A 23,265-nucleotide genomic window follows, 5' to 3' on the forward strand; every position below is an offset into this window, starting at 1 on the left:
CTGGGTCTTTCTGCCTCTGGGCTCTGACAGGTTGTTCCGAAGCCTGGGACTTGACTGTGAGCTTTAGGAGCAGGAACTATGTCTGGTCTTGTCACTGTAGACTGGTAATGAATGCAGCTGCACTGGGTCTCAATACACTCTTTTCTTTAAAAAGGAAAAAGAAAAAGAAAGAAAGAAGGAAGGAAGGAAAAAGAAAAAAGAAATGTTTGGTTTTGCTTTGGGCAAGCATTTTTCATCTGAACTACATCTCCCCACTCCCCTTTTTTCTTTTTCTTTCTTCCTTCCTTTCTTTCTTTCTTTCTTTCCTTCCTTCCTTCCTTCCTTCCTTCCTTCCTTCCTTCCTTCCTTCCTTCCTTCTTTCTTTCTTTCTTTCTTTCTTTCTTTCTTTCTTTCTTTCTTTCTTTCTTTCTTTCTTTCTTTCTTTCTTTCTTTCTTTCTTTCCTGAGGCAGGACTTTTCCATATAGCCCTTGTTGGCCTGGTAATCAAAGGTAGTCCAGGCTGGCCTTGAACTCAATGTGATTCTCCAGCCTCAGCCTTCTGAGTCACCACACCTAGCTCCACTGGCAAGAGAGGTCTGAGTTTGTAGCTCAGGTTGGCCTTGAACCCATCAGCAGGTAGGAACATTTGCTGAAAAAAATTACCCTCTGACCTCCACCTGCTCACTATGGCATATGCATGTCCCCTTTCTCTCTCTCTCTCTCTCTCTCTCTCTCTCTCACACACACACACACACACACACACACACACACACACACACACTCAAATAATAATAATAATAAATTTATTTATTTATCTCTTTTTGAAACAGGGTCTCTCTACATAGCCCTGGCTGTCCTGGAACTATGTAGATCAGACTGTCCTCGAACTCACAGAGATCCACCTGCCTCTGCTTCCCAAGTGCTGGGATTAAACTGCTTCACTGGCACAGTATCAATAAATAATTCTTCTGTTTGTTTTTGTTTTTGAGGTGGTGCCTCACTATGTATGTAGCCTTGGCTGGCCTGGAACTAGCTATGTAGACCAGGCTGGCCTCCAGCTCATAGAGTTGTCTGTCTCTTTCTCCGGAGTGTTGGGTCAATGGGTAATTATTCATTAAATGTTCCTGAGCTTTTTTCTAGTACTGAAGCCAGTGATGCACAATACATGTGGTGGGAACTAACCTTAGGTCTCTCTCATGGGAGAGAAGACTGGAGCTCAGAGACACTAGGCCAATTGTTGAGAGTCACACAGCACAGATGAGAAATCCAGGGAAGGCTTCATCTCTTTCCTTAGAGACAGGGTTTTGTAGCAAAGCCTGTCCTTGAACTTTGTGGTCCTCCTGCCTCCACCTCCTCTGGAATCCTGGAACGGCTGGCAGCCTGCGGCTGAAGGAGGCTTTCCCCTCTCCCCAACCTCACCGCCCTCGCCCTCGGGGTAGAGGGGGGTAGAGGGCCGGAAGGTGCTCCCACAATGGTACTTGAAGGCTGCTTGGAGTAGGAGGCTGGAAGGCTGACAAGACAATGCAGTCGCACCTGTAACCCCAGAGCCCTGGCAGTGGAGGCAGGAAGTAGCCAAGTCTCTGCTATATAGTGAGTTCGAGGCCAGCCTGGGCTACACGAAACCCTCACTCAAAACAAAATCAGAGAGAGCATTCCCGGTGGGATGACCAGGAGAAAGTTGAAGTAGCAGGGACCTCCTCCTGCTCCTCTGCCAGCCGGGGGTCTGCAGAGGTCCCCCGCACCGGTGGGGACAGGGCGGGCAGCTACAGCCCTCCCTCTTCTCCCTGGGGACGTGGCCCAGCACAAGCGACAGAGGCGGGATGTTCCCACGTGGGGGTGGCGGGCGGAGGCGGGGCGCGCTCTGGTCCCCTCGCTCCGTCTGCGGTTCCCTGCCAGTCAACTCAGCGGGGCAGCTCTGGATCGGTCTGCTGCCTTCCGCCTGCAAAGGTGAGTCCCGCCCGAGGGAAGGGTCGCGCGCGGGGGTGGGGGGGGGTGGGTGGGTGGGTGTTCGTGGTGGCCACCCTGAGCCTTTGCCCCATCACCGCACAACTCTTCCTTCCTGGGGTCCCTCACTGGGGTCCAGTCCTGGGCATTGCCCCTTTCCCACGAAGTGGGGTCTCCTCTTTCCAGAGGATGGCTGCTGCCTCTCCCACCCGCTGACCTACTTTGGTCCTTGGCCTCCAGAGCGGCTGGGATGCCAGACCCTGCGTGTCCGAGTGATGGCCGGGCTCAGCCTGCCCCCTCCTCCTGCAGCGGAGCAGGCAGAACGCACGTAGGCAGTCAATTAAGGAGACCTTGGAGCAAGCCGCCGAGCATCTGCTCTGAGACCTGGGCCAACTGCCCTGCAGGGAGGAGGCTCAGGACTTTCCTCTGGGGCAGACAGTTTAGCGGGGCTCCCAACCTGGCTGATACGAGCTTGCGTGCCCGAGTGCCAAACTTTTCAGACTTTATCCAGAGGCTTGAATTTCCACTTCTCAAACGATGGAGAACCCAAGAGGGCCCTAAAGATCTGGAGTGCCCCCATCCCCTCCCATGTATTAGACAACGCGGAAAGGGGTCACCTCCACCCCACCAGCAAATCAGCATCTGGCTTTGAGGGCCAGCCAGCCAGCCCCGCGGTGCAGAACCACACCTGTCTCCCGCCCCAAAGATGCTTTCCAGAGCTGCCTGGAGTCTGCTGATGAGGACCGGAGGACTCGGAACTCGGGGGACACACAGCCCAGGAAGTACTGGTAAGGCTCAGACCCAGGGTCCAGCCCTGCTCCAGAACTCCGGCAGAGAGCCCCGTTAACTGCCTCTCATCACCTCCTCTGATCCTGCCCCTAGGTCCTGGACCAAGTTCCTCCAGCAGCAAACTGGAGCCCACCGAGGAAGAGAGTAGGACCCCTTCATTCCAGGTTTCATTAGAGCCCAGCTCCCACACCTTAGCCCTCTGTAGCACCCCAAGGAGGGTGCTACAAGGATGGGGACCCTGAATTCTCCTTTCCAGACCTGGTGCCAGGACTAGTCAGAAGAAGAGGTCTAAAGCAGGAGAGATTTCAGCCAGATAGCAGAAGGGATCTCCAGACGCTCAGGCGAATAATGTCAAAGATAACATTTGTTGATCCATTACCGGGACCCCCGCCCCCCCCCAGCTATGCTAATCACTTCCCTTTAGATTTTGCAACACAGTTAGAGGCGGTGCTAGCTCTGCTTCTCAGATGAACAACTGAGTTCTAGACGTCAGAGTTCTGGATACGAGGCAGGCAGCACCCAAGGCCCGCGCGGACGGTGGCTCACACCTCAATCCGGGAACTCGGGAGGCTGAGGCGGAGGGCTGCCACGCACATCCCAAACCAGCTCGGCCTGCCGGCTGACTCCCTGTCACAAACAAACAAACAAAAATAACAACAAAGCTGGGCATGGCGGTTCATGCTTCCAACCCCAGCGCTTGGAAGACCGAGGCAGGAGGAGAGCTGTGAGAGACCGGGCTACAGGGACAGACTGTTAAAAAAAAAAAAAAAGCAGCAGAGAGAGAGAGAGAGAGAGAGAGAGAGAGAGAGAGAGAGAGAGACTCAGTACTAGGACTGCTCTGATGCTCTCTGCCTCTGGTGTCAACAAACGGGAGAGCCTGCAGGGAGACCCTCACTTTCTGATCATTCTCAGGACAACCTGGCCATCTGCACAAAGTTGAGGCCTAGTTAGTTACCAAGGAAAGCCTCTGGAAGAAGGCCGGGAAGAAAACCGTCCTTTCTGGATCTAGGATCACTGAACACTGCCGTGTGCCAGGCCTTTGGTGTTTTAAAAATGTATTATTGCTTGTATACATGACGTATAGGCGTCACTTAAATTTATTATTGTTTGTATGCAAGATGTATGGGGGGGTCATGCTACATCATGGTTCTGGGGGTCGAGGACAGCTTTGTGGAATCTTCTCTCCTCCCACGCGTGTGTGGGTTCTAGGGACTGGACTCAGGCCCTCCAACCACACTGTCTTTACCCACCTAGTCATTGCTCAGGCCCTCTCCTTTCATCTTGCTTTATTTTATTTTTTGGACACAGGCTCTCATGTACCAGGCTGGCCTGGGACTTGCTATGTAGCCGAGGATAACCTTGAATTCTTAATTTTCCTGCCTCGACTTCCCAAGTCCTCTCAAGTGATGAGCAGATAGGCATGTTTCCCCCAGCTCAGTGGTGCTGGGAATCAAGATCTCAGCTCTTCCCAGATCTTCTCACATCCCAAGCTTTCTACATATTGGGCAAGCACTCCACCCACTGAGATACATTCTCAATGCTTCTTCCCCCAGAGGACCTCTGGATGTGTTATCTGGAAGCTTCCACTGAGGTGTGAGGCAACCTATCACTCATGCTTTCTAGACGAGGCCGTTCAGATGCAGCTGTGCACAGTATGAGTTGAATGTCAAGCTGCAGTCAACCCCAGCTGCCTCCGAGGCCCCATGAAGCACACGTAGAGACACGCACGCACAGGGTGCTTTATAGTTTGCATGGCAGTTTTGCTTGGATCTCAGTTCCCTCCTCAAGCCCCTCCTCACCCTAGCCTTTGCCTTACTGGACCTCCGCTCAGGCTTAGACCTTCCCAGAGAACACAGGGTTTGCAGCCGAGAGGTGGTGACCTGTGTCCCTGACTGTGCTCCTGGCTTGAAGGCTCAGTGTGTTCATCTGTCAAATGGAGATGACCACATCTGGCTCCGAGCGACATGTGGCCCATGAGCCAACTCACCTGAAAGCCTTCAGCCGACACACAGTGAGCAGGAACTGTCGTGGTTAGAGATCGACGGTTCCGGGGCCGCGGGACTCAGCTTCCTCCCTTGTCCCCACAGCTGGCGGTCAGCGGAGGCTGAGTCCCTATGTTGACTGCTATGCCCAGCGCTCCTACCCCATGCCAGACGAACCCTTCTGCACAGAGCTCAGCGAGGAGCAGAGGGCCCTGAAGGAGAAAGAGAAGAGCAGCTGGGCCCAGCTGAGCCAAGCAGAGAAGGTGGCCTGTAAGTACTGGGCCGGGCAGGCGGTCTGGCAGGACAGAAGGGGAAGGCACAGGGGGGTGGGGTGGAGGGTGGAGGGTGGAGTTCAGCTCACCCTTTATCCACCGAACCCCCATGTCTGGAGCTAGTGACCCTGGGGACATGAGGAGAATCACCTGGACTGATCTGACACCGAGAGCCGGGGTGTGTGGCCAGGGTGGGATGTGTCCCAGGGGCCGCAGACCCAAAAGACAAGGGGGGTCTCCAGGAGGTCTGTCTGGGGAAGACTAAGAGTGACATGGAGAAGGGTGTCCCAGGAGCACGTGTGCAGGGTCTTTATGTCACCAAGTGGGGCAGAGGGAAGCAGGGAAGAAGGGGGGCGAGCCGTGTGGCCCTCGACTGACCCGGGCTCTCTGGAGCCTCTTTGCCTCCTTTCACAGCTGGGGTCAGGAGGTCTCTTACTTCAGGGGGTACTGGGGGACAGAAGCTCACACTGCTCACCCACTCTTTTCCTCACTCGGCATCTTATTGGCATCGACTACAAAGGCAGGCCCCGGCCTGGGGGGGAACAGGCCAGGCTGCATCCTGGCCCTCTAAACCTACATGCTTAATGCTCTGCCTGGCTCCTTTTCCTTCCTCCCGCACCCCTCCCCTCCCTCCCCCCCTCTCCTCTCTTCTCCTCCCTCCTTTCCCTTCTATTGATTCCGCCATCTCCCCTCTATATCAGAAAGGGAAGGATACTCTTTCCTTCTGTACCCAAATGTCACCAGATTAAGTTAGTCCCTGAACCCACCATTAACTGCCGGCAGCTGGTCCCACAGTCGTAGGAAACTGAAGCTCAGGGAGATGAAGTCACTGGCCAGGCCACATGACTTAGAGTCACTAGATATTGGTCGGGACTCGGACCCACACAGAAGGCACCAGGACCACACCACTGCCACACCACATACTCTGGGAGGGTTGGTGAGCTAGAGGAGGGCGCCAGTGCTCCCAACAAACAGCCACTGGGTCCCCCCTCCCTCACCTTCACCCCACCTCCTTCCTTCTCTCTGCTCCTGCCTGGGTGGAGATTCACTGCGGCAGCCAAACTGCCCAACCCCAGACGGTCCTGCCCAGGCACCCAGGCCAGCACGCATTTTCCTTCACACACCATTTCGGAGCTATTTAAGGTACAGAGACGCATTGTTCACATAGGCAACGCTCTTAAAGGGCTGCAAGAAGGGAGAGGCAGGGAAGGCAGGAAGGTAGAAAGAAAAGGAGGGAAGGAAGCAGGAAAAAAAGAGGACAAAGTGGAGGGAGGATAGGGAGGGAGGGAGGGAGGGAGGAGAGAGAGGGAGGGAGGAAGGAAGGAAGGAAGGTCAGCATCCTTCCCGAAGTCCTCCTGAGACCAGGTCCTTGGCACACAGACATTCCCTGTCCCCTCTACTGCCTTTTCAGTCTATGACTCTTGATCTGAGCTTAGGCATCATGCTGGGTAGTGGGCCACGGGCCTGGTCCACACATCTCCTGATAGTCATGCCAAAGCCTAGGTAGGCATCTAACTGTGGCTATATTTTGATAATTACTAGAAGGCACACAACTTAAGCAAAAATATAGCTTTAAGCTGGCATGACAGCTGGGCAGTGGTGGCGCAAGCCTTTAATCCCAGTGCTTGGGAGGCAGAGGCAGGTGAAACTCTGTGAGTTCAAGGCCAGCCTGGTCTACAGAGTGAGTTGTAGCACAACCAAGGATACACAGAGAAACCCTGTCTCCAAAAACCAAAAGCCTCAAAAAAAAAAAAAAAAAAAAAAAAAAAAGTTTAAGCTGGCATGGTGACATATACCTGTAATACCAGTCCTGGGAATGGCTGAGGCAGGAAGATTGTGGGTTCAAGGACAGCCTAGTCTGTGTAGTGAGATGCTTTCCCAAAATAAATCAATGTTTTATCGTTTTAAATACATAACGATAGAAAACAGAGCCTCTGTGTACAGCCAGCGGTCTAGGCGCTGGGGCTGCTTTGATGACCGGAGCCCTTGTTCTTCTGAGGCTTGGCGAAGGTGAGCGCTACAGAGCAGATGATAAAGTTCTCAGTGGGAGGAGGGAGGTCAGGCAAGTCCTGATAAAAAAGTGCCACATAAAAGCTTGTTTTTGTACTTCTGTGTTAGAAATCCACCATCCCTATTCTGTTAGAATGGACCCAAATCCACCTTCCCTGGGGCTAGCCAGGTCCTGTGGGATCTGACACTACCTCCTCAACCATACTGCCCTACCTCGCCCCTTCCCCATCTGTTCCTGTCTTGGGCCATTTAATTTAATTAATAGATTTTATTTTATGTTTTAGTTTTTTTTTTCCTTTTTTTTTTTTTTTTTTTTTTTTTTTTTTTTTTTTTTTTTTGGTTTTGTTTTTTGAGACAGAGTTGCTCTGTGTAGCTTTGTGTCTTTCCTGGAAGTCGCTTTGTAGACCAGGCTAGCCTCAAACTCACAGAGATCCGCTTGCCTCTGCCTCCTGAATGCTGGTATTAAAGCGTGGGCCACCACAGCCCAGCCTTATTTTAATTTTGGGGACAAAGGGTTTCATGTATGTAGCTTGGCTGTCCTGGAATCCAACAGACAGCCAAGGCTGACCTTGAATGCACTGAGATTTGCGGCCTCTACTTCAGCAGTGTTAGACCGAAGGGGCGAGCCACCGCACCATGCTGAGTTTGTTGTAATCTCAACTTGGCTTTCTCTGTTTGAGTTCCTAAACCTGGGTCCCTAGGTCTCCTTGGAGAGGCCTTCTCAGTCTCCCTAATGAAGGCAGCTCCCCCAGGCCCACCCCTGACATGTTTTCTGAATCATTTGGTCCCTCCCCTCCTAAGTTCCAGGAGGGTAAGAGCTGCTGTGTACAGTTACCATGCTTTCTTATGCAGTACGTGCTTAAGAGTCTGCTGCTTGAGCGGCCTATGGGGTGCAGCATTCGGGAAGCAGGCAGGACAGCAGAGTGAGATCCTCGCTCAAAACACACAAGCAAACAAGAATGGGCTGGTGTACTGGAGAGATGGCTCAGTGAAGAACCTGCCATGCAAGTGAGAGAACCTGAGTTCAGAACAAGGCCGGCTTTAGCAGCATTTGCCTGTAACCCCAGTCCTGGGGAGGCCAAGACAGGGGAGCTCCCTGGCCAGCTAGTAGAGACCAATCAGTGAGCCTCAGGGTCAGTGAGAGATCCTGTCTCAAAACGCAAGGTAGAATGAAATCAAGGGAGACACCGGATGGTGATTTCTAGCCTTCACACTCACACACATGTATGTCATGCACACACTTGCACACGCAGAGGTAGGATGTACCAGGCTTTTTCTCTTAGGCCACAAACCAGCTCCCAAATCATGACACAGAGACTTATCATTAGTTTTGAATGCTTGGCCTAGCTCAGGCAGGTTTCTGGCTAGCTCTTTTAAATTAAATTATCCTGTTTCTCTTTATCTACCTTTTGCCTTGAGGCTTTTTACCTTTCTTACATCTGTATATCTTGCTTTCTCGTGACTGGCTTCTGGCCCAGGGCGTCTCTCTCATTCTCTCCTCTTTTTTCTCTCGTTCATTTTTTCCTTCTTTCTCGAGCCTAGATTTATTTATTTATTCTCTCTGCCTGCCAGCCCCACCTATCCTTTCTTCTGCCTAGCTATTGGCCTTTCAGCTTTTTATTAGATCAATCAGGCACCATAGGCAGGCAAGGTGAAACAGATGCAACATATTTTTATATAATTAAACAAATGCAGCATAAACAAAAGCAACACACCAGTTAAAGTAAGATTCTGCAACATGAACAAATGTAACACATCTTTGCCCAGTTAAAATAATATTCTACAACACAAAGGCTGAGTGAACAGCCTATGGTGTGAGAAGGGGCAGCCGAGGGTTTCAGGGGCCAACAGCTGCCTCCAGGGTCCTGGGCATGGATCTGCATGAGTCAGTTCCCTTCCACACACTGCCTGCCTCCAGTGTACCGGCTCCAGTTCCAAGAAACCTTCGCAGAGATGAACCGTCGCTCCAATGAGTGGAAGACCGTGATGGGCTGTGTCTTCTTTTTCATTGGATTCACGGCTCTGATGATTTGGTGGCAGCGGATCTATGGTGAGTGGATGAGTCACTTGACTGTAGGCTCTTGTGCCCATAAGCCACTGGTGAGCTCTCAAGGGGTCGGTATTCAGGACTCTCCTGAAGGGTTCTGAAGTGTCCACAGAGGGAGTGTCAAGAACAGAAATGAAGCCGGGCGGTGGTGGCTCATGTTTTTAATCCCAGCACTCAGGAGGCAGAGGCAGGCAGATCTTTGTGAGTTCGAGGCCAGCCTGGTCTACAGAGCAAGACCCAGGAAAGGTGCAAAGCTACACAGAGAAACCCTGTCTCGGGAAAAAAAAAAAAAAAGATCTACCTAGGGGGAATGTAGGGAGGTTAGCTCTCTGGGTATGAGTTTTCTCATCTGCAAAATGGGAAGAATAACATCCAACTCTCTGGGCTCTTGTGAGTATTTAATGAGAAGGCTATAGGTCAAAGTGGGTGCATGAATAGTGGCGTTTCTGATTGCTGCATATTAACCATGTGTTTCTTAGCATACTTTTCTTTTTTAAAATATTTACTTTTATTATCTCTTAATTGTGTATGTTATCTTATGTGGGAGTATGCATACATGAGGGCCTAGGAACTTTTGGAACTAGAATTGCAGGCAATGTTGAGCCTTCATGTGGGTGCTGGGAATTGAACTCAAATCCTCTGGAAGAGCAGCCAGTGCTCTTAACCACTGAGCCATCTCTCCAGCCCCTTAGCATACTTTCAACAGTTGGAAGACATGAATCTATTGTCTTTTTCTTTTTTTTTTTTTTTTTTTTTTTTTTTTGACAGGGTCTCACTATGTAGCCTTAACTGTCCTGGAACTTACTATGTAGACCAGGCTGGCCTCAAACTCACAGAGACCCATCTACCTCCCAAGTGTTGGGACTAAAGGTGTGCACCACTGTGATCAGCTCCTTTTCTCTTTTTCTTTCTTTCTTTTTTTTTTTAAAGTAGAGTTTACTGTGCAGGCCAGGCTGACCTCAGACTTGGGATTCCCCTTCCTGATAGTTGAGGTTAGGTGTGCATGACCACTCCTAGCTAGGGTTAGTCCTCTCTCACAATAAAAGGCCAGTGAAACGATCCAGGCCAGGATGGGCACTCACAGACCCTCTGCTCTGTTACATTTAACAGAAAGGGAAGCTTTCATTTGATGTACAAGATGGGCTCTCCATGTCCAGCCTCTTTTGTTCCTGTATTATTGGCTACCGATGATAATATGTCCTTGCTTAGCTTAGCTGCAGGAGAAGCTGGGAAATGTCATTTTCCTGGGAATCCTCTATCTCTATCTATATATCTATATCCATCTATATCTATATTTCTATATTTTTTGAGATAGGGTCTCACTAAGTACTTTTGTTTGGCTTGAAACTCACATGCTGAGATTAAAAGCATGTACTGCCATACCAGATACTGTTTTTGTTTTTTTGTTTTTTTTAATGCAAGAACTCGCTGAGCAGTGGTGGCACACACCTTTAGTCCCAGCACTCAGCACTCAGGAGGCAGAGGCAAGTGGATGGGTCTCTGAGTTTGAGGACAGCCTGGTCTACAGAGTGAGTTCCAGGACAGCCAGGCTACACAGAGAAACCCTGTCTCAAAAAAACCAACCAACCAAATAAATGAACGAATGCAAGATCTTACAGTTTAGCCCAGTGTCTTAGTCACTGTTCTGTTGCTGTGAGAGACACCTTGACCATGGCAACTCTAATAAAAGAAAGCATTTAACTGAGGCTTGCTTACAGTTTCAGAGGTCTAGTCCATTGTCAGGGTGGCATGCAGGCAGACATGGTGCTGGAGAGGTAGCTGAGAGCTCTACATCCAGATCAGCAGGCAGCAGGAAGAGAGAGGGGACACCAGGCTTGGCTTGGGCTTCTGAAACCTCAAAGTCTGCCCGCAGTGACACACTTCCTCCAACACGGCCACGCCTCTTCATCCTTTTCAAATAGTGGCACTCCCTCATGACTCAGCATTCAAATATATGAGCCTGCATTCAGACTGCCACACCCAGGCTGATGTGAAACTCACTAAGGAGCCTAGGTTGGCTTCAAACCTGCAGCAGTCATCTTGCTTTGAAATTTCGAGTCCTGGCATTATAGATGTGAGTCACCATGCCCGGGTTGTGGGTTGTTTTTTTTTTTTGTTTGTTTGTTCATTTGTTTGTTTTGTAGGTGGGTCCTTTCTTTCTTTCTTTCTTCTTTCTTTCTTTCTTTCTTTCTTTCTCTCTTTCTTTCTTTCTTTTTTTCTTTTAAAATTGTATTGAATGTGGGGGTCAGAGGACAGCTTCTGGGAGTCAGCTGTCAGGCCTGGTGGCTAGCACATTCACCCAGTAAGCCATTTTGCCAGCCCTTTGTTTGAGTATTTATTTATTTTAGAACTCTCTGTGTAGACCAGGCTGATCTTGAATTGACAGAGATATGCCTGCCTCACCTTCTGCCTCCCAAATGCTGGGAGTGGCCTGCTGTGATTTTTTTTTTTTTGTCCGTAAAAGCTCGATGGGCATTCCTGTCTTATATAATCATGAAAAGGCACAGTCTTTAGGGAAAGGCTAGCTCAGGGTTTCCTGTGTCACAGCTCTTCGTGTCCGTCCCTGGATAGAGATCAATGACGAGGTTGGGAGACGGCTCACTCGGAAAAGCACTTGCCATGCAGGCGTGAGTCTTGAGTTCGGATCCCCAGCACCCGCATGAAAAGCGGGTGTGTTAGGCCAGAGAGATGGCTCAGCAATTACGCTGGCTGCTCTTCAGAGGACCTGGATTCATTCCCAGGACCAACATGACAGCTCACAGCCGTCTGTAACAGGGGATATGACACTCTCTTCTGGCCTGCGCAGGTACTAGACACGCACGTGGTGCACAGACATACGTGCAGGCCGAACACCCAAACACATGAAGTAATAGTAATACTAATACATATTTTGAAGCTGGGATGGTGGGGCACTTCCATAATTCCAGCACTGGGGAGGCAGAGAGAGTCGGATCCCTGCAGCCAGTCTAGCTGAGCAGTGAGCGCCAGGGTCAGTGAGAAACCCTACCTCAAAAACTAAGGTGGGCCTGGCTTGGTGGCTAATGGTGCATGCCACCATGCATGCCTACAACTTGAGTTAAATTCCCAGGAGCCATGTGGCGGAGGGAGAGAACCACCTCCTCAGATCTCCACACATGCACCATAGCTCACATGAGTACTCCATTGTGCACACACCACCCCACCCCCACAAATAAATGAATGAAGGGGGGAAATTAAGTACCAAAGATAGAGGTGAGGCTAAGAAGGTCCACAGGTAAGGCGTCTCTCACATCCCTCCCCAGGGGTCCAGTCTTTGGGTTAAATGCGGTTCTCTGGTATTTATTATCACTATGTAGCCCAGGCTGGCTTTGAGCTCTCTCTCCTCCTGGCCCAGCTTTCCAAGTCTGGGGTTACAGGCCTACACCACCATCTAGCTCCTTTCCTGGTGTGTAAAGGGAACAATGTCTACCTACCTTTTCCTCCTAATCCTCCTACCCCCCACCCAGCTGTAGGATGCAGAAGGAGCTCCCTTACCGTTCCTGTCTAGTGGGAGGCCATAACCAGTACTTCCTCTCTGGCCAGCCAGAGAGAGGCCCAGAACCTCACAAGTACTCATACTCCATTCCCATAACCCTCCAGACAGGACCTACTCCTGAGAGGGGAGGAGGGTGAGGCTCAGAGAGGCGAAGTAACTTGTTCAAAGCTACACAGCAGAGAAATGGTGGGGCTGGGAGTGGCACATGTAGTCCTCAAAGCAGCCTGCCATTGATCACAGAGACAAGCGAGGAAATAGATTCCCTGAGGGGAGGGTAAACCCAAGGCAAGGCTGGGAGCAAAGCCCTGGACCTGGCTTTTTTTTTTTTTTTTTTTTTTTTCCGTTTTTTGAGACAGGGTTTCTCTGTATAACAGCCTTGGCTGTCCTGGAACTCACTATGTAGACCAGGCTGGCCTCAAACTCACAGAGATCCACCTACTTCTGCCTCCCAAGTGCTGGGATTAAAGGCGTGAGCCACCACCGCCCTGCTGTGGACGAGCTTTTAAAAAGAGTGGAAAGCCTGGTGGCGCACACCATTAATTCCAGCACTGGGGAAGCAGAGGCAGCTGGATCTCTGTGAGTTCGGAGCCAGCCTGGTCTGTATAGTGAGTTCTAGGACAGCAGGAACTACATAGTAAAACCCTTTTTCACAAAGAGAGACAGACAGAAACAGAGGGCCGAGGGAGGGCCTGGAGATAGCAGGGAGTACCCCCCCCCAAGTGTAGGGGACCCTAGTGTGGCTGAGGGGACCTGGGCTGCTGCCCTGGCTCACCCTTGGTGCCCCTGCAGTCTTCCCTGAGAAGGTTGTCACCCTGACGGATGAACGGAAAGCCCAGCAGCTCCAGCGCCTCCTGGACATGAAGAGCAACCCCATCCAGGGCCTGGCTGCCCAGTGGGATTACGAGAAGAAGGAATGGAAAAAGTGACCAGCATCACTCATCCGCTGCTTGCCCTTGCGAGACCACCCTGGTGCAGAGCCTGAGGCCCAGAGCCCCCTCCCCTCCCCTCCCCTCCCCTCCCTCCCCTCCCTTCTCCTCCGCTCCAATAAAAGCAGCTTGATTTCTTCTGCCTGCAAACTCCCCTTGGACTGTATCTGACATCTAAACTTACCCAGTGAGATGGGGGCAGGAACAAGTCCCGGAGGGTTTTCTGGAGAAGTCTGCCAGGGCTGGGCCTGAGGCAGGATGGAGGGAGGGCAGAAGGCAGCCAAGAGAGGCAAACACTCTTTTCCTCGGTCAGTTAACCAGTCTCCGCTGAGCACCATGGTGCACCTAGTAGTAAGAGTCCGGCTCTGGGGATGCTGCGGGGTACAAGGACAGTGCTTGGCTCCGCGGAGGAGACTTTCCTCCTGTGGAGGCCAGTACCAAAGCGAATAATAAATAATGGTGGGATAAATTGCAGGAGATGAGTGCCACAAAGAAAACAGGATAAAAGGAGCCTGGGAAGCAGGTGGAGGGCCTCTTAAGGGAAGTGGCACTTCTGAGCAAGCCTTGAAGGGAAGGAAGGGAAGGCTGTGGAGCCGCAGTCTTGTGGTACCTTTCTTATTCGTGTGTGAGGCCCCGAGTTTTATCTCCGGCATTGCAAAAGAAAAAATATAGACTAACAAGAGCAAAAACCTTGAGGTGGGATCTGATTTGCTAAACTGAACTTCAAGGAGGCCACAGCCACTGCAGAAATCCCGGAGTCGGGGGAGGGGGAGGCGTGTGTTGGAAGAGAGCTAGCTGGTCTTGGGCTGGGGAGCAGGTGATGGGGGAGCTTCCGTGTTTGGGGTCTCTGAGGGGCAGATGTCAAGAAGGAATTAGTCACGTGAAGAGATTTGAGGCAATGACTGTGCTGTGGAGATGGAGGGGGAAGGGGAATGAGTCCCTTAGTCTGACATCTGAGAAGGAGAGCCGGAGCGCAGGAGGTGGGGTGGTCTGGAGCCGGCTGTGTCCAATCCGGAGAAATGACACCGTGGTTAAAATGGACCGACTGGACTGGGCATATGGCTCGGTGATGGAGAGCTTGCTGAGCATGTGCAAGGCCCTGGGTTCAACTTCCAGCATTATCAAAAAGAAAAAAAAAAAAATCAGGGTCTGGTTAATACAGAAAGAGATCAAGCTTACACCAGAAGGTAACAAAGACACAAAAGGAACCGCAAGGAAGCAGGGTGCTCCCCCATGCTGTGGTCCAGATCTCTTAGGAGTATGGATGTGGGAAGTTTGGAGGGTGCCCGGCTGCAGCTGTTCTATAGTCATGGGCCACGCCACAGCCGCAGCTGCAGGGGCTGAGGCTGGTGGCCGGTGAGGGCATCTGCGGATGTGAGGTCCAACGTGGGCGGCCTCCACCTCGGAGGGCTGCAGGGGGCCTCGGGGGCGCTGACAGCTACTCCGCCCTGTGGCTGGGGTGATGATCACTAGAGGACACTTTCTGCCCACAGTGCTCCCTCCGGCGCCCTCTACCGGCAAAGCTCTGCCTCATCTCTTGAGTGCAGGCCCGACGTGAATTCCAGGAGGTCCAGCTAGTACTGAGGACAGTATCCTGTTCTCGGTACTCCCCTCCCCACGTCAATATTTGTTCTCCCGTTCGTCCATCTGTTCATTAGTTCGACATACGGGTTCCCTATGTGATTCTGGCTGGCCTCGAACTCATGGTAATCTTTCTGTTCCATTTGCCTAATACTGAGATTACTGGCATGACATGAAATGAATGTCTGTCCTATCCCCCTGGGCCCGCCCCGTCTTCCACCCTTCCTGCCTCCCTTTCTTTCCCTCCCCACCTTGGTCTGTCTACTTCAGCAGAGTCTTGCTATATAGCCCATGCTGGCCTCAAACTCATGAGGCTCCTGACTCAGTCTTCTGAGGGAGTGAACCTGCAGCTGAGAGGCGGCAGAGTGCAAGCATCAGTAGACAGTCTTGGGGAGACCAATGGGAGGGAGCCCCAGAGCACACAGTGCCCGGTAGAAGAATCCTGCCTCTGATGTCATTTGCCTTGGACAACATTGTCCCACCAGCAACCCCATGGGTCCCTAGAGGAGGCAGCCCAGGCAGATGCGACCAGGAACGCTGCAGTGATTTGAAAGCACAGGTCTGAACACTGCCCTTCTTTTCCTGCCAATCTCCTCCAGACAGTTTTTTTTTTTTTTCTTGTTTTGTTGTTTTGTCTTACCATGTAGCCTTGGCTGGCCTGTAGCTTATCATGTAGACCAGGCTGGCCTTGAACTCAGAATCCTCCTGCTTTGGCTTCCCGGGTGCTAAGATCAAAGGCTTGCACCACCATGCCAGTCCCAGACAAGGTTATATGAAATTCTAGCCTAGCTAGACTATGTACCTGAGGATGGCCTTGAACTTCTGACCCTTCTGCCTCGACTTCCCAAGTGCTGGAATTACAGATGTGCTCCACTACCTCTGGCTTTATGACTACCCTTCTGAAAACAGATCTGAGCAGTGTACCTCCACACACACCCTCCCATATCGAAGGAAGGATTTAGGGGAACAGTAACAGCAACAATATTCATTCAACCAACAAGTTTGCATAGCAACTATATCCCAGGCTCTGGGGGCACAGTGATGAGGTCTTGCACCAGGGCCATTAATTCTGGTACTGTGAATCTGAAAGTCGGGAACAGGAAAAGGAACACTAATCAGACGGCCAGTCTAGTAAATCAGAGCACAAGGGAGTGCCAAAAGAGAAGCCAAGCCCTATGTGGATGGCCAATCAGGGGCTTAGCCTGGAGGGCTTCCCTGAGGAAGTGTCCTCCATCACAAAAGATGGATGACCAGATGTAAGCTCGGTGAAAGAGGCTAGGTAGGGAGAGCTGTGTGCAAAGGTCCCGCAGTGGTGAGGGCTAGAACACGTTAGGGAGATAGAGACAGCCAGTGGGAAAGAGATGGGACAAGCGAGGTGGGGGAGGAGGGGCAGACAGTCCTCCAGAGCAGCACAGGTTCTGCTGCTTCCGCTGAAGAGGGAGTTTGGAGGAAAGCGTGGGAAGAGCCGTCAGAGGAGGGTGTCCAGAGCTCAGCGGCTTCCCGGATCCATCACTGCTTTCGGGCCATCAATGCCAGAGCAGAGAGGATGGGTAGATGGGGCCCCGCCCTCAACGCCTGCTGGCCTGTTGGGTGGAACCCACAGGTGGGAGCAATGAGGTAGGAATTCTAGAAATGCCCTGTGGCAGCTGGCATGGTGGTGTCCGACAGTGATCTGGGCATTTGGGAGGTTGAGGCAGGAGGACAGAAAGTTCACAGTCAGCAGGGGCTTCATGGTGAGACCCTGTCTCACACAAACAAGGAAGAAAGAAAAGAAAGCTGGTTTGGTGGTATATTTTCAGGCCAGTTTTGACCCTGCTTCTCAGGCAGCCGTGTGGACATAGCTGAACAGGTTTAATGTGCAGGCTGTAAAAACTGGTTTGTTTAGTAAAATACAAAGGAGTGGTGTTACTGGGCAGTAAACTGTCGAAACTGGTTCAGGAAAAACTGAATGCCTGATATCAGTCTTTTTTTTTTTTTTTTTTTTTTTTTTTAGCTGAGGACCGAACCCAGGGCCTTGTGCTTGCTAGGCAAGCGCTCTACCACTGAGCTAAATCCCCAACCCCTGATATCAGTCTTGTCCCTAGGGTAATGTTGGGTGTGGCTCAGCAGTGGAGCCTGAATTAGAAACACACACACACACACACACACACACACACACACACACACACACACGCCAAAAAAAAGAGCAAGTCTATGAACAGACAACCAATATCTTCTAGCTCTTGTCTCCATTTTCCTCCTCTTGTGGCTGCTGAGGCTCTCTGAGGCCACAGTTATGGGTCTCACTGTATTGGTTTGTGGGGGCAGCCAAGACAGTAATCCACAGGCTAGGTTTAAACAACCGAAGTTTATATTCTCACTGTTCTCGAGGTCAGAAGCCGGGAGTCGGCAGAGTTGGCTTCTCCCCAGGTCCAGCTCCGTGGCTTGCACAGGGGCATCCAGGCTGGCTTCCCCCCAGGTCCAGCTCCGTGGCTTGCACAGGGGTGTCAAGGCTGGCTTCTCCCCGGTCCAGCTCCGTGGCTTGCACAGGGTCGTCCTTGCTGTGATATGTTATGTGAGAAGCTCTGCTGCTTCCAGGGTTCTTAGTCTCCATTTCTCACAAGAACACCAGGCAGACTGGATAGATTGGACTGTAGCCCTCAGGGCTCTCCTCAGCCACTTCATTTGAATTTAGGGTCTTGCTACATTGTCCAGACTAGCTAGACACCATCCTCCTGCCTCAGCCATCTGAGTGCTGAGACTACAGGTATGTGTCACCATGCTCAGTTCCCTAGGTACTTGGAAACCTTTTTTTTTTTTTAATGAATTTTTATATATGTGTACTTTACATGTCTGTTACATATGAGTGCAGATGCCTGAAGAGGTCTGAGGAGGCCTCAGGAGGGCATTGGATCCACTGGAGCTGGAGTTACAGATGCTGTGAGCTCCCCTCCCCCCCCAAGACAGGGTTTCTCTGTAGCTTTGTGCCTGTCCTGAAGCTCACTCTGTAGACCAGGCTGGCCTTGAACTCACAAAGATCCGCCTGCCTCTGCCTCCCGAGTGCTAGGATTAAAGGTGTGCGCTACCACCGCCACCCGGCTGAGCTTTTCTTGAGGTGGGTGCTGGGAACCAAACTCTGGTCCCCTGGAAGAGCGGTGCCACCATCTCTCTCCTAAGGAACCTGGCTGTGGGTTTTGTTGGTGGTGGTGGTTTGTTTTGTCATTGTTGAGACAAGTCTCATATAGGCTGACCTGGAACCTGGAACTCACTGTATAGTTGAGGATGACCTTGAACTTTTGATCCTCCTGCCTCTACCTCCCAAGTGCTGGAATTACAGGTCTACACCATGACATTAGTACATGTGGTACTGGGGCTGGAGCCCAGGGCACTGTGCATATGAGGCAAGCACTCCTTTTATTTGCCTGCCTGCCTGTCTGTTTGTCTTGTCTCTCTCTCCTACCTATTATCTATCATCTAATCTTTCTCTCTCTCTCTCTTTCTATTGTAGGGGTGGTTGTCTGTGCTTTACCCTAAAGCACTGTCCTTAGTAGGCAGCAGGTAACTGCTAGGTACCACCTGCCTTCCCAGGGCATGGCTAAAGGGGGACCCCTTAAGACCTGGGATGCTTACATGTTGCTCTCTTGGCTACCTCGTGGTCTTGGATGCTGGAGGCTGGTGCTGTAGATCAAGGCAGAGTTCTCCAGAGAACCGTGTTGGACCACACCCCACCCCTCCTGGATCCTTCGACCAACTCCTTTATGCTTGTTTTGAGTTAACCCAAAATAAATCCCTTTGATTATCAGACAGACTCTGTGGAATTTCCCCATCACTCTATCTATCTATCTATCTATCTATCATCTATAGGGGAAGAGGGTTGTTACATGTGCCATGGCTCCTGTGTGCAGGTCAGAGGACAACTTGTGGGAAGTGGTCCTCTCCTCCCACCTGTGAGTTCCAGGTCACGCTTGGAGGTAGGGACCTTTACCTGCTGAGCCATCTTGCTGGCCCAAGGCAAGTGCTTCTATAACTGAGCTTTCCTTATCTACAAATACAGTCACATTCTGAGGTGCTGAGGGTTAGAAGGTGAATACATGCATTTGAGGACTATGATCCAACTCATAGCTGGGTTCAGATTTATTCCATGTGAGCACCTCAGGCATCTGATCACAGCAGGAATGAGGAGGGAAACTACTTGAAGAGTTTTGTGGAAACAGATGTGGAACTTTTTGGTTTTTTAGTTTTTGCTTTTTTTGAGACAAGGACTCAGTGTGTAGATTCCTGCAGCCAACAAACCAGCCCCAAACACAGTAGGATCTGTGGCGTGGAAATGGTAGAACTCAGACTGGGACACTTATGAGTAAGACAGGTGAAGCTGCTTCGACACTTCTTTATTAGTTATCTACTTATTTTTATGCAAAGCTGAGGTGGAAGCCAGGGCCCTGTCAGGCGAGTGCCACCTCTCAGCTGCCAAACCTGCCATACTGGGCAGAGGAGGGCTCTACCACAGAGGTGTCCTTTGTGGAGGTAGCAGCAGGATTTTGCTTGACCCCTGGGATTAGGCAAAAATCTGAAAATTGTTGAGTTGTGGCCAGTGTGATTTCTAATGAAGTTTTTCTTCTTGTGATCAAGAATAGCCTTAGGTATGGAGAGATGGATCAGTAGTTAAGAGTACTGGCTGCTCTTCAAGAAGACCTAGGTTCGATTCCCAGCACCCATGTTGCAACTCACAACTATCTGTAACTTCAGTTGCAGGGACTAGGCACACACACACACAGTGCATAGAGATATACATTCAGGAAATAAATCCATATATACAAAATAATAATAATAAAAACAAACGAATTTGGCCTTCTACTTGTTGGACTAACAGGTGGTGACTTAATTCAGGAGCTGTCCACCCTCCTGTGGCTGCAGACATGGGTCAGGGTTTGGTCTGAGCCTTGCAACAAGGCTGAGGGACTAATTGCAGCTTAAGATGCCAAGAAAGCCCAAGGTTACCAAGAGCAAGATAAAAGAAACACATCGCTCCAGTGAGCATAACAACAGGTCAAGTTAACCTTGTGTTACTGTCTTGGGAAAAACATTTCTGAGATGATCAACTGTGTCCACATAAGAGCAGGCAGAGTCTGACTCACTGGGTGGACAGCAAAGGAACCAGGATGTGAAGACAGTGGTCCAGCCTTTGCCTCCATCTCACTTGTCTCTCAGCTCTCTACAGGCTCTCATAGAGGTGTGTTGTTAGCGACGAGCGGCGGCACAAGCTTTCAATCCCAACACTCAGAAAGCAGAGGTAAGAGGATCTCTGTGGCCGGGGGGTGGTGGTGGTGGCGGCGGCGGCGGCGGCGGCGGTGCAGGCAGCAGCAGGCACACGCCTTTAATCCCAGCACTCGGGAGGCAGAGCCAGGTGGATCTCTATGAGTTCGAGGCCAGCCTGGTCTACAAAGTGACTTCCAGGAAAGGTGCAAAGCTACACAGAGAAACCCTGTCTCAAAAAAAAAAAAAAAAAAAAAAAAAAAAAGAGGATTCCCTGGTCTACACAGCAAGTTCTACATCAGATCGAGCCACACAGTGAGACCCTATGTCAAAACAAAACCAACTAACCCGCTCATCTCCTCAGCCAAGAAGCACAAAGGCAGAACAGGGGCTGGGTGCAGCTCAGGTGGTAGAGTTCTTGTCCAGCGTGCTTGAGGCCCCGGTTTCGATCCACAGTACTTCTCAAATCTGGAAGTGTGGTACACTCCTGCAATCACAACGCTCAGGGGCTCAGGCAAGAGAGCCAGAAATTCAAGGTCACTCTCAGATGCACAGGATGTTGGAGGCTAGCCTAGGCTACATGAGACTCTATCTCAAAACAAAACAAACAACAAGAAAGAAGGAAGGAAGAAAGGAAAGGAAGAGGAGGTCAGGAATTCCATAACCCCTTGAGGTTACACCCCCAAAGACCTAAGGATATCCTGATAAGCCCCACCTCCTAAAAGCTCAATTACCTCCAAGTAGTACCACCCTGGGGATGGATCCTTTGATACCTGGACCTTTTGAGAGACTCAGCATCAGAAGCACAGCCATTGGCCACAGTCTCCCTGCCTCACTTTACCACTTAGTCCACTTGGGGGGATCCACATTAAGGTAGAACTTGGTGGTTTGATAGGTCACCTGACAATCTGATGGGGTGGTTATTTGCCAGGCAGGTTCTTGAGCATTTTATAAGCGTTACATCTGTGATACCACCACACATGGTGTGCGTGACCATCACGGTCTACCCTCTTTGGTTGTTTCTCTCCTGGGGATGAACCCAGGGCCTTGCACATGCCAGCAAGCACTCTATTATTGAGCTCTATTTCCAGCTGCATTCCTGCTTTTTAGGGGGAGGCAAGGTCTTGAATTTGCTAGGCTAGCCTTAAATTTGCAATCCTTTTCCCTCAGCCTCCCAAGAGCCAATATTATAGCCATACACCACCATGCCAAGCCCTCCATTTATCTAGTAAAGGAACCTTGGCACCTAAAATTACTCACCTCAGGCTATCTGTGATCTGTCTTTCTCCCAAACACCACATTGTTCTTCTGTCCTTGGGCACAACCAAAGATGGGTTCTTCTCTTCTGGCCATGCCCTCAGTGGTTAGCTGTGCAGTGTGGCCATCCATGAGGACCATTCATTCTTTGTAATTTGTTTACAGGTAGCTTGGCACAAAGTCCAGTGTAAAACTGACCTGCCTGGACTGTAGAGATGGCTCAGTGGTTAACAGCACTGGCTGCCCTTACAGAAGACACAGGTTCAGTTCCCAGTGCCCACATACCTATCACATTCATTTGTAACTCCAGTCCCAGGGGATCTCACCCCTTCTTCTTATCCCTTCAGCTACTGCACACATGTAGTACACAGACATGCATGCAGGCAAAACACCCATACACATAAAATAAAATTAAAATTAAAAAGTTATTTTACGTTTGTGGGATGTGTATTCATATCTGTATCTGTGTGTGCTGTGCTGAGGCCAGAGGAGGACATTAACAGGGGTACAGACACTCTCAGATTTGTTTTGTTTGTTTGTTTTTTTTCAAGATAGGGTTTCTTTTTTTTTTTTTCTTTTTTCTTTTTAAAAATTATTATTTTTATTTTATGTGCATTGATGTTTTGCCATGGGTGTCAGGTTCCCTAGATTAGAGTTACAGACAGTTGTGAGCTGCCATGTGGGTGTGGGGAATTGAACCCGGATCCTCCTGAAGAGCAGTCAGTGCTCTTAACCACTAAGCCATCTCTCCAGCCCCAAGACAGGGCTTCTCAGGGTAACAGTTCCACTGTCCTGGAACAGGCATGCTCCGCCACCACCTGACTACACACACCCAGATTTGTTTGTTTTTGGTTTTTCGAGACAGGGTTTCTCTGTGTAGTTTTGGAGCCTGTCCTGGATCTTGCTCTGTAGACCAGGCTGGCCTTGAACTCACAGAGATCCGCCTGCCTCTAAGATTTTTTTTTTTTTAAGATTTATTTATTATGTATACAGTGTTCTGTCTGTATGTATGCCAGCATGCCAGAAGAGAGCACCATATCTCATTATAGATGATTGTGAGCCACCATGTGGTTGCTGGGAATTGAACTCAGGACCTCTGGAAGAGCAGCTAGTGCTCTTAACCGCTGAGCCATCTCTCCAGGACCATTTTTTTTTTAAGAAAAGATTTATTTCACGGGCTGGAGAGATGGCTCAGCGGTTAAGAGCACTGATTATTGCTCTTCCAGAGGACTTGGGTTCAATTCCCAGCACCCACATGACAGCTAACAACTGTCTCTAACGCCAAGATCTGACACCTTCACACAGACACATAGGCAGGCAAAATGCCAATGCAAATGAAATAAAAATAAATTATTCAAAAAAGTGGAATTCACACCCAAATGTTTAGGTTGGTGCTAGGATTTAAACTCAGGTCCTCCTGTTCACATAGCAAACTCTCTAACTCACTGCTAGATCACTTCCCAGACCTCTCCTACATAGTTATTTCCTCAAAATATTTTTATTACACCTATTTATTTATTTGGTTGGTTGATTTTTTGGGAGGAATGATACACACATTTATTTATTTATTTTCATCTGTTCAGAGAGCTATGTTTTATTTAAGTTGTGTAAGTGAGATTCCTATTCATCCTCCCCTTCACTGATTTACAGCAGACATTTTTCTATAGGCTAATCCATAGTCTAAAAAGATTTTAGCCTCCCCTCCTGAAAGTATGGCCAGCATTTTCTTTCA

At 50.2% G+C, this 23,265-nt stretch overlaps 1 protein-coding gene across 6 annotated transcripts; it reads left to right on the forward strand.

Annotated features, from left to right (window-relative positions):
* Positions 1-1,834: 1,834 nt before the first annotated feature.
* LOC114705570 lies at positions 1,835-13,577 on the forward strand. 6 transcript variants are annotated; one of them, XM_028887488.2, is made up of 5 exons: positions 1,835-1,926; positions 2,630-2,711; positions 4,800-4,964; positions 8,895-9,026; positions 13,327-13,577. In XM_028887488.2, the coding sequence occupies exons 2-5, from the start codon at positions 2,630-2,632 to the stop codon at positions 13,461-13,463; spliced, it is 516 nt and encodes a 171-aa protein (XP_028743321.1). In that variant the 5' UTR covers positions 1,835-1,926; the 3' UTR covers positions 13,464-13,577. The 6 variants fall into 6 exon arrangements, with proteins under 6 accessions (XP_028743321.1, XP_028743316.1, XP_028743317.1 ...); XM_028887483.2 differs by having other exon boundaries at positions 1,848-1,926; positions 2,110-2,711; XM_028887484.2 differs by having other exon boundaries at positions 1,854-1,926; positions 2,164-2,711.
* The last annotated feature ends 9,688 nt before the right edge of the window (positions 13,578-23,265 follow it).

The sequence above is a fragment of the Peromyscus leucopus genome, chromosome 4, assembly GCF_004664715.2.
Source record: "Peromyscus leucopus breed LL Stock chromosome 4, UCI_PerLeu_2.1, whole genome shotgun sequence".
NCBI lineage: Eukaryota > Metazoa > Chordata > Mammalia > Rodentia > Cricetidae > Peromyscus > Peromyscus leucopus.

Excerpts from the sequence above, each read along its gene's own strand:
- LOC114705570 (XM_028887488.2), top strand. The coding sequence starts at position 2,630 with ATGCTTTCCAGAGCTGCCTGGAGTCTGCTGATGAGGACCGGAGGACTC. Across the intron at positions 2,712-4,799 it reads ACACAGCCCAGGAAGTACTG|CTGGCGGTCAGCGGAGGCTG; the intron begins GTAAGGCTCAGA and ends TTGTCCCCACAG. Across the intron at positions 4,965-8,894 it reads CCAAGCAGAGAAGGTGGCCT|TGTACCGGCTCCAGTTCCAA; the intron begins GTAAGTACTGGG and ends GCCTGCCTCCAG.